Below are 10,568 nucleotides of genomic sequence, written 5' to 3' on the forward strand. Positions count from 1 at the left end.
ATTGCGGCTAATAATAAATAGTTGGAGGAATTCCGTATGCAACGTTTACTGAGGTTGCAAAAAATGATGGCAGTATTCGAAATTCGAGATTACATTTTATAGTAAGTAATAAGAGGACAAAATGTTTATGGGCACAAGCTTTTTTCTGTGAAATGAATCCGTAATTAATAATATTTAATAAAAATTTTCTTACAATTATATTTACAGACCTGTTTTCTTTGCCGGCATCCATTTAATTTAATTTTTATTTTGATGTTTCTCCTTACATTCCTAATAATAATTATCGATAACATAGAAGACACAGGGTTGTGTGTCAATAAGTATCGTTATTATTATAATCACATATTTTGGGAGAGAAATGTTGTATGGAAAAACCCGCTTTTCAAATACGGATTTTTGAAAAGTAGCGCGAAACGTATTATTATTTTATAATCTCAGATTTCTGGTGAGAAAATTTGTACGGATAATCTCGCTTTTCAATTACGGATTGGGAGTTATAATACGTTCACATATAAGTATTAGCTATTCTTTCTCCTTGTATTGTCTTCATATCGTTAATAATAATTAAAGAAACCAAAAACACCGAAATATTCCACCAAAATAATTTTTCTGAAGGAAGACCTCTCAAAGCAGTATTGACAGCTGAAGGTCAATTTTGCAGGTAATCTGCCATATGTGAACGGGTAGATTAATTTGGTGGATTTATAGGTGATTAATGCATATGTGAACGGATTATTAAGCACGAAAAAGTAGATCATCTCCTTATATGTGAACGTATTATAAGTATATGTTTATTACGTTTTTAATTTTACAAAGTAATTTGTTAACACATATATATCTTGCCATCACTTAAATATATATTTGACTTTTGTTTCTTAAATTATTTCATGTCGAATATTATCAAGAATGATTGAATACAAAATCGAGTCTTCCGAATGCGCTGTGGCGTCATATCTCGAGAATATACAAACAAAAGGAAGGGAAATTACTATTTGTGAAAAGGAAGATTAAGCGACATCAATGATGGTAAATGATTTTTGGAAAAATCCCTACACAGCCCAAAAAAATTCCTTCCTTTTCCCTAAGCTTACAAAAAATTTTCCCTATAAAATTCCCTAAATTTTTTCTCCTGTGTTCTGACAGTATAATGCGACACTTGCAAGTTGCAACGTTGCAAGTTGCAAATTGAATTATTTGCTTAAGTTTTGGACTTGGCACTGTACAACAAAAATTGTATTCCAAATATACACATATTTACAATATTATATTATAAACACATATATAAGGAAAAATTCAGCAAAAAGTCTAAAAATTAGACTAAAAATTAGACTTTTTCATTAGATTCAGTTCTGCTTAAAACAAGACAGAGTTTTTATTTTTTCAGAATCCGGCACGATTTCTTTTAAGAGTGGGATTAAATGGTCCACCACTTGCAGCGCGACATTATGCTCGGCTTTTTCTTGAAAAAACTGTTTATTTTAGGTGTTTTTTTTATTGCGTTCATATTTTTTTGGTGCATTTTTGTTTCGGCGAGCTTTTGAAAAAAAAGCTAAAACTAAAATAATTGCAAACTTACTTCAGAAGTGAAAACCACCAAAAAAACGCGCGGACAACTAACAATTTTCGCGCGAAGAAAAAATCGCGTTCGCGTTAACGAAGAAAAAATGGCAATGTTGCCATATTAACTCTTTTAAAAGTATACTGCCATAAGGAAAAAAAGTCTGGCATGAAATCTTACTGCATATTTTTATTTTAAATGAACTTTTTTAATTTTTCTCGCTATTTTAAAATTTTTTCTGTCCTTCTTGAAATTCCCTACATTTACAGAATTTAAAAAAATCTGTCCTCCTTTTCCATACACCCACAGTTTTCGACAAAAATCCCTACATGTAAGGAATTTTCCCTACATTTACCATCACTGAGCGACATCTGCATAAAAACTCAAAATACTCCATTTCGGGGGCTTATATTCATTTGTGCTTTCACAATTTAACACGCTGTACTACATTTTCATCAGTTTGTTTAAAGCTTCAAATTTCAACATTAGCAAGACATTCTGAATATTTACTAAAAAATATTTTATCTTCATTTTGTGTGTTTTGTTTATTTTTTTTTGTATTATTATAGTTCATGACGTCAAAATCGCGGGTGCGGTTTTCAGAAAATGCCGCCTTTAGTTTGTCTACATCACGCAGTATTATTGCTTTCATTGAGAATTAAAAACACATCACGATTGGGCATCATCCTTTTCTACTTCACATAAACATATGTTTATATAGAAAACAAAACACAAGAACAAAAAAAAACATTTGAAGTTTCAGTTTTATCATTTACTGAATTAATTAAGTTTTCTTAGTTTTTATCTCAAATATAAAAAAATAAACCATTATTTATTTACAATGACTTCACTTCCTCGTCCACCTTTGAATAGAATACCAGCAGTTGCGCCAACTATCAAACAAGATAATGCAGTGAAAGATTTAACAAAACTTTCCCGCTTGGAGTTGTTGGATCTTAAAGAACGTCAGAATAAGCTTCTGGCTAATAAGTAAGTTAACTAAAATAACTAATCGGAAATTTATGTTGACTCCGAATTTATATAGGGAAAACTTAAAGCGACTGCCGGATAAAGGGAAACGTATACAACATTTCTACGATAGAGTGATCGCTGAGCTAGATCGACGAACGAATATCGATGAAGCAGCCCAATTGTTTTCCGAGTTGAATATAGCTTCTAGGGGTCAAGAGGTGCTTAATCGTCTGGAATGGAACGGCCGTTTGAATAGTGACAACGGGGAAGATCCAACAGAAGATGTGCTAGATAGTGATGATGAGGCAGAATTAGACCCCTTGCGTGTGATAGCACAGCGCACAATGCATGAGCGACGTACCACAGTTCTACCACCTGAACCGAAGCTAATTACAGAAGCTGATTTAGCTGAGATTGAAACTTTTAAAATAAAGTCTCAAGTAAATGATACTGAACTATCTGAATCTATAGAAATAAAAGAAAAAGCGACCGCTGGTGATTCAAGTGAGGTAATAGATGCGCAAATTGTAGAAATTAATGTCGGTGAAAAGCTCCTGAATCTGAAGCCCAAATTACAGCATATTACCGAAAATTCACCCTCATCGAAAACAAGCTCAGTGAGTGGGGACATTCGTTGTAGCACACCCTCCCTACAAGAAGTGGAACAACATGTACGATATCTAGTTACTAAAACAGAGTTGCAAGTGGCACCACAACGTGAGAAATTCAAGCCCTACAAAACAACAGTGTCCGATGTACACAATCCGGTAAAGGAACGATCGCGCAAAAAGGGTAAACATTGGGAAGTTACTGCTGCAACGCCACCTCTTATACAGCATTGTGGCACCAAAATGTTGACATTAATTGATTCAGTAGACTTGCAAGCCACTTATTTGGCCAAAATGAAAGTAAATGCGTAAATCCTTGAGATGCAGAATCTAAAAATAACATATGTAAATATTTTTAGGAATTGCAAGAAAAACAAGCAGAGGAGCGTTTGGCGGCACGATTAGTGCGACTGGAGCAACGCAACTTGAAACTGCCTACAGAGGAAGAGCTGAAAACAAAAGCTGCCTTCACTGCATACCGTACAACAGCAGTGCATATCGAAGGCGAACAGAAGTTCAATGAGGATGATGAGGTGTATGATCCACTAGACGAAGAAAAAACTGGCGGGGGTGTTACGTATACCGTCTACAATTAATTTCTTTAATTCTCATGTCCCTATATGAAATAATTGCAATTTTATTATTTGAAAGTTCATTTATTAGGCGATCTTTTGTCAACAACATATATATAATACATATTTATGCTGGTTAAACGTAAAACTATGTATGTATGTGTAGCGACCCTCAGCATATAAGACGTGTAAAATGTAAGTACTTGAATTCGATTAAGTCATCGTTAAAAATTTAAAGCTTCCCTTTTAAGCACCCACTCATAGGTGGCTATAATGTTGAAAACTATGCTTTCGTCTCTCAATAAAGTACACAAACTTGTAGAATTCCTAATATAACAACAGGCAACGCATATATATTTTAAATTGAATAGAATTGTGTTGCTGTGGATGCTTGCAGTTCTATTTGACCCATTTTGAATTGCAGCCGCTGCAACCATTTTAGTAATGCATCCGATGGATGTGTCTGTTGCTCCACGTAGTCGGGTGCATAGTCACGTACGTTTTGCAAACGCACATGCAGAGTGTCGGATAGCTGTTGATAGATAGTATAATTAATGTTTGTAATAAGAAAAGCATATCTGAGGTGAAACCGATTTTTATATGGTACCTGTGTTTGCGATGACAATACAGGACTCCAGAGTGGCAATAGTTTTCCTAATATGGTGGAGTTTGTCTCCTTCAGTGCTTCGAGTAGGCTAAGAAAGTGAAGATTCACCATTTCGGATAGCTGAAAGAAAATTGTTTAATTTAACACGCATGAATTGAAAAGTAAGCATGGAAAGAAAATTTAAAATAAAAATGTAAAATAAAATAAAATTAAGTATAATAAAATATAAAAAATTAAGAATAAATAAAATAAAATAAAAAAGTACAGGTAAAATTAAGAGTACGCATTAAAAACATTTTTTTTTGTAATAATTATATAAATATTTATTGAAAGTAATACTATTTTATTAGTGTTAAATAAATTATAGACAAAAAAAGACAATAAATAAGGAAATGGAATGTTAAACTAAAATATACATGAGTATAATGTGAAAGAAACAAAAGAAACAGTTAATCGGGTTAACTCACCTTTGCATTTGGGGTCTGTATGGTAAACAAAGAAATGAATACAAAAGTACAAACATATGTACATATATGATTTAGATGATTATAAAAATATGTTATTAGTGGATACAAAATATATTAAATTATAAACAAACAAAAATTTATATATTTAGATTTAATGTTTACATATAAAAAGCTAAAATACTTAGCTTCTCCTACTTGTGGCCTGTGTCTTGCTGTTGTTCGACAAATGGACCTACAGTTTCAAGCCGATTCTGAACGGCAGCTAGGAGCTTTTTCATGACAGAAATACACTCGGAGGTTTGCCATTGCCTGTCGAGAGGCGACCGCTCTTAGATAAATGTTTTTCTTCATTTTGATGTTTCACCGAGATTCGAACCTACGTTCTTTCTGAATTCCGAATGGTAGTTACGCACCAACCATTCGGCTACGGTGGCCGGAATAATTAGACCATATATCTCTAAATATCGCCTTTATAATATACTATATACAATATTTGCATGCTGCTCTATTATAAAATGGAGATAGGGCGCTTCTTTTTGGGAGAGCCGACAATACTTATATTATTTCTATTGTTATGAGTTTTTTTAATTTAGCTCTTTTACTATAAGAGAGGAATAATCCAAAAAAATACTTTTTAGAGAAATATGTAGAAATAACCATACGCTTTTTTATGTTTCTCATTACATGAAAGAAAATATATATTTGCATATTATTCTTTACTGAGGAAGACATAGTATTGAAAACTTTGAAGCCGTTTTTCCCAAAATTACGGTTTTCTTTATTATGACAGTATTGAAGTACATAAGCGATATGGGTAAACAATCTTTTGAATGGCTGAAAATTGAAAAACCAAAACACTCAGCTCCTTAATTAATCCACTTTTTGATTAGGTTTAGTGATACTCTTATGAAGAAGAAGAGATATTTAAGAGCGAATAAAATTTTCAAACATACAGACATACCTGAAGTAAAGAAAAGGTAAGCTATTTTGAAAATTTAGATAAAATAATAAATTTTGCTAAGGAGTATTGCCAATGAGATCAGAAGTGATAAGTGACAAGTGGGCGGCCGCCGTAGCCGAATGGGTTGGTGCGTGACTATCATTCGGAATTCATAGAGAGAACGTCGGTTCGAATCTCGGTGAAACGCCAAAAATTAAGAAAAACATTTTCCTAATAGCGATCGCCCCTCGGCACGCAATGGCAAACTTCCGAGTGTATTTCTGCCATGAAAAAGCTCCTCATAAAAATATTTGCCGTTCGGAGTCGGCTTGAAACTGTAGATCCCTCCATTTGTAGAACAACATCAAGACGCACACCACAAATAGGAGGAGGAGCTCGGCCAAACCCCCAAAAAAGGGTGTACGCGCCAATTATATATATATATATAGATACAAGTCTCGGCAAACGCTTTTCACATATACCTCAGTAACTACTACTGAATCTGTAGCAAAATACCGTTGATATGCAATATGCGCCAGCGCTTATAAATACGAGGATTTAGATATACGATACACTAGACAGGGCTAACTATGCTGTTAAAAACAACAACAACAAACAACGAGGATTTAGACAAATGCATTACAGTTAGGGTGAAAATAAAGAAAGCATCTGGCGAGAATAGAATTCCAAGTGAGTTTTATAAATACGCTCCAGTTGATTTTATCGAAAAATTGGCGAATGTATTTGATAACTTTTATAAAGATGATTCTTTTCTAAAAGTATTAAATAGCCCCATTCCCAAAAATAGGAGATAGTTCAGTGCAGAATAATTGAGGTACAGTGAAATTCCCTATAACCGGACACTCGCCGTCGCAGTGTTTTTGTCCGGCTATGGGAGATGTCCGCTTATAAGGGATGAAGTCACAAAATATTATAAATACCACACATATAAATTGTATTTTACATAGTTTATTTAAGAAATTTTTGGAAGTAAAGAATATTTGCATACTTTAGTAATACATATAAATACATATATGTACATAGGTATATCGATTAAGTACATTGTACAAGTCTTTACATTTCAATACTAGTTTGATTGAAAAAATTCGGTAATGCTTGACTGCTGAAGCATTGATTGCTTTAATTTAAAATGTTCATTTTCAAAGTGACTCTCGATATTTTTAATGTGCTGAAAATCTACATAGTAATTTTTTGCAAATTGTTTCAAGCCCGCAACAAGTTTTAAAGCCTCATCATATGATGTTATAGGCTCACTTATTTCTTCTGAAAATTCATCGTCTGAATCACTTATGTCCACAGTATCATCTTGTTGGTCAAATTGAATTTCTATATTGTTGTCCTCAGTGAAAACATTTTGATCCATTTGGAGAAAACCTTCCAAATCAAGTCTAGTCCTTCCTGAAGCCTAGTATAGATTGCCAGTGGAATATCATCTTCAGAATCAAAATCTGGAAGATCCTCATAAGTTTCCAAAAGTCCTGCTTTACGGAAGCAATTTCGGACGGTTATGGCTTCCACTTTATCCCAAGATACTTTGATGAAATACACAGCTTCTAGTACATCAATCGATTTTGAAAGCTCTAAGGCTGAGCTTGTATTGTCAATTTTAGATAGCAAGTGTTTTAAAACTAAGCTTCTATACAAAGTTTTAAAATTTTGGATTATACCTTGATCAAGTGGTTGGCTAACTGCCGTTGTATATTATTTGGCGGCAAGAAAATAATTTTTATGTTGGTTAAGTTTAATTCCTTTGGGCGAGAAGCCGCGTTATCTAAGAACAAGATAATTTTTCGATTCATTCTTCGATTGAACTGTTGCAGCCATTCACTCATTACTTCTCGAGTCATCCATGCTTTTTTATTAGACCTCCAGTCCACTGGAAGTTTTGCGATTGGAACATATTTAAAAGATCGAGGACGGGCTGCTTTACCTATAACCAAAAGCAGCTCCTTATCTCCAGCCATGTTAGCACAGAACAAAATTGTGAGTCTTTCCTTTGATAGTGTACCGCCCACGCATTTTTCGGATTTAAGAGCGAGGGTTTTGTCAGGTAAGGCGCGAAAAAAAGCCCACTTTCGTCTGCGTTGTAAATGTCTTGAGGCTTGAAACCGGTCAACAGAGATGGCAATTTTGTCCTAAACTGTTCGACACCATCCTGGTTTACCTCTGCAGCTTCACCAGATACGCATTTGAAAGCAACATTATTCCTTATTCGCCATTTGTTTAACCATCCATCTGAAGCATTAAAATTAGGTACACCCAGTTTGCCTGCAATTTCCATTGCCTTTGCTTTCAAAATGGGACCAGAAATCGGAATGTTTTGACTTCTAGCCTTAGCGAACCAATTAAAACACATCAGAGCCGCCTTCTTTAAGAAAGCTTCGCTTTTGATGAACATTAACTCCAGACTCCCATTTAGAACGAATTTTTTCTTTATTTTTATTGATTTCAGCAGCTTGTGTTTTGCCAATATTGAACCTTTCAAAGCAAAAGGAACGTGTACCTACCATTAAATTTTTGGGCTCACTATACTTTACCTTTTTGCAATTCCTCGTACTGATAATTTATCTTTTTCGAAAACATTAATAATTTCCATTTTTTCTTTATTATAAAGTACCTTCTTTTTCGGCGCCATATTATTACGGACTTTGAACGCAACCATTCGCATGCAACTGACTTAACAAACTGAATGGAAAACCACTCTTAATTTAAAACACAGGGCTTGAATGTGTGCATACATGTTAAAAGGGGAATCACCTATTTCATTTGTATAATGAACAACAAAGCTTGCTTGTGATATTTTTGAATTTTGTCCGTTTATGAGAAATTTTTTTATGAAAATGGTTTGAAATACTTTGTCCGCGTCCGGTTATTAGAGTGTCCGTTTATTAGGATGATATTTGTATGAAAAAATGAATGAAAAACCTGTGTGCCCAAAATTTGTCCGGTTATTGGAGCTGTCCGGTTATAAGGACTGTCCGTAATGGGGAATTTCACTGTATATTTTTCATCAATTGCGCATGTAAATTTTGATGGGCGTGCAAACTGATCGATTATACGATTGCGAGGAAAATAATGAGATTATAAATGAGTATCAGGCTGGCTTCACAAAACAGCAGACAATATCTACAATTTGGCGGCAATTGGACTGCAAAATAAATTTCCGAAGGTTTTGAAACTATTTCAGGAAGTACACAAAGATGTTTGATATCTCCACTTGTTGTTGTTGTTGTAGCAGCATAAACATTCCCCATACTTACATCCGGAGAATGCTGCTGGAGTGACAGATATTCAGAGAGGTAAAGTGGACAAGGAGGAAAACTGGTTCCATATAGAGGAAAACATAAAAAATTAGTTCAGAATTTTGTTATCTAGCAAGAATGTCGTTTAAAAAAATGTGGAAAAAAAAGAAATTTGTCTTCAACATGGAATGCTTCTTAGTTTATGTAAAGCTAAAAAGCTTATAAGCCCGAAGTCAAAATGAAGCTATTTAGCATTTACAAGCACACGGGGCGCAAGTATAGGGTTCGTCATGTTTTCAGGAAGTTGATAAGCTCCAGTTGGACTTTATTAAGAAGATACGCCACTTTACTCCAAACTATATGGTTATGTTAGAAACCTCTGCAGATAGTCGACTTATTTTCTCCTTAGATTTGCACTTACGCTATGTTTTAAAAGCTTTGTTCGTATGTATATAAGGAAAAACTTCTACCCTATGGACCTTGGGAAATTTAAATAGTGCTGATTGGTATAGACAAAGAAAGCTTTTGCTAGACGCTGATAAGGGTAAAGAAGTTGGGAATTGGAAATTCAGACACTGTCAAACACTAGTAGACTTTATCGAAACTTAGATTGGAATATAGGAAGGTTATACATATACTCGTATATGAGTATATAGTAGGCGGAATTCATCTAAATGAAATAATGAGGTTGCTTAAGGCCAGAAGTGATCTATTAAATTTAAATGGAAATAACAGGTGGCGCTAAAGTAATCCTCCTATCAGAAAATGCTATACATTTTGCGATTGGCCCCTAATGTCAGTTCTGTTTTGACATTTGTGTAGTAAACACATGCGAAATACACGGTTATAAACAATGTTACGCTACACTGCTCCAGAACGTGGAATATTGCTGACTATTTATTTGACCAATAATCGGTCGGTGACTTTGGCACAACGTGAATTTCGTCGCAGCTTTCCTCGCCGTCCAACGCCTAGTGGTGAAACACTGCGACGTTTAGCCGCTCGCCTCGAAGAGACTGGCACAACACGAGATGCTGCCAGGCGTGGCAGACCCCGGAGTAGCCGTTCTGCAGAGAATATTGCTGCTGTAGCCGAGGATGTCATGGAAGCGCCGTCGACATCGACCAGACGACGTGCCACGCAAATGGGTATCAGTTGACGGTCTTTACAGCGAATTTTGGTATAAAATTTGAAGATGCTTCCGTACAAAGTCCAGACGGTGCATCAGCTGTTAGCTGTTGACCGCCAATCGCGTCTAACATACGCTCAAGCCATCCTTAATCACCACCAAGAGGAAGATGATTTTTCATCAAAAATAATCATGAGTGATGAGGCCCATTTCCATCTTAGCGGGTACGTAAATAAGCAAAATTTACGCTTCTGGGGCACTGAAAATCCGCTTGTAACCCACGAAGAGCCATTACACCCGCTCAAAGTCACTGTATGGTGTGCTGTTTTCGCTGGAGGAGTCATCGGACACTTTTTTCTTCGAAGACGTCGCGGGCCAAACGGTTACTGTGAATGGTGAGCGCTACAGAGCAATGATCAACGAGTTCTTTTTGCCGCAACTTGATGAATTGG

At 35.2% G+C, this 10,568-nt stretch overlaps 2 protein-coding genes across 2 annotated transcripts in view; one reads left to right on the plus strand and one right to left on the minus strand.

The window, feature by feature from the left end:
- Positions 1-2,306: 2,306 nt before the first annotated feature.
- Positions 2,307-4,051, plus strand: LOC129244727 (uncharacterized). The gene is made up of 3 exons (XM_054882525.1): positions 2,307-2,548; positions 2,604-3,438; positions 3,498-4,051. The coding sequence occupies exons 1-3, from the start codon at positions 2,400-2,402 to the stop codon at positions 3,732-3,734; spliced, it is 1,221 nt and encodes a 406-aa protein (XP_054738500.1). The 5' UTR covers positions 2,307-2,399; the 3' UTR covers positions 3,735-4,051.
- The window catches only part of LOC129244733 (protein unc-79 homolog), a 62,827-nt gene continuing 56,032 nt past the window's right edge, over positions 3,774-10,568 (minus strand). The window contains exons 31-33 of the mRNA XM_054882536.1: positions 4,785-4,799; positions 4,318-4,437; positions 3,774-4,242 (exon numbers count right to left, since the gene is read on the minus strand). Of these exons, the coding sequence (XP_054738511.1) occupies positions 4,069-4,242; positions 4,318-4,437; positions 4,785-4,799 (309 nt within the window). The 3' untranslated portion in view covers positions 3,774-4,068. The remainder of the gene's footprint in view (positions 4,243-4,317; positions 4,438-4,784; positions 4,800-10,568) is intronic.

This window comes from Anastrepha obliqua, chromosome 1 (assembly GCF_027943255.1).
Source record: "Anastrepha obliqua isolate idAnaObli1 chromosome 1, idAnaObli1_1.0, whole genome shotgun sequence".
Classification (NCBI taxonomy): Eukaryota; Metazoa; Arthropoda; class Insecta; order Diptera; family Tephritidae; genus Anastrepha; species Anastrepha obliqua.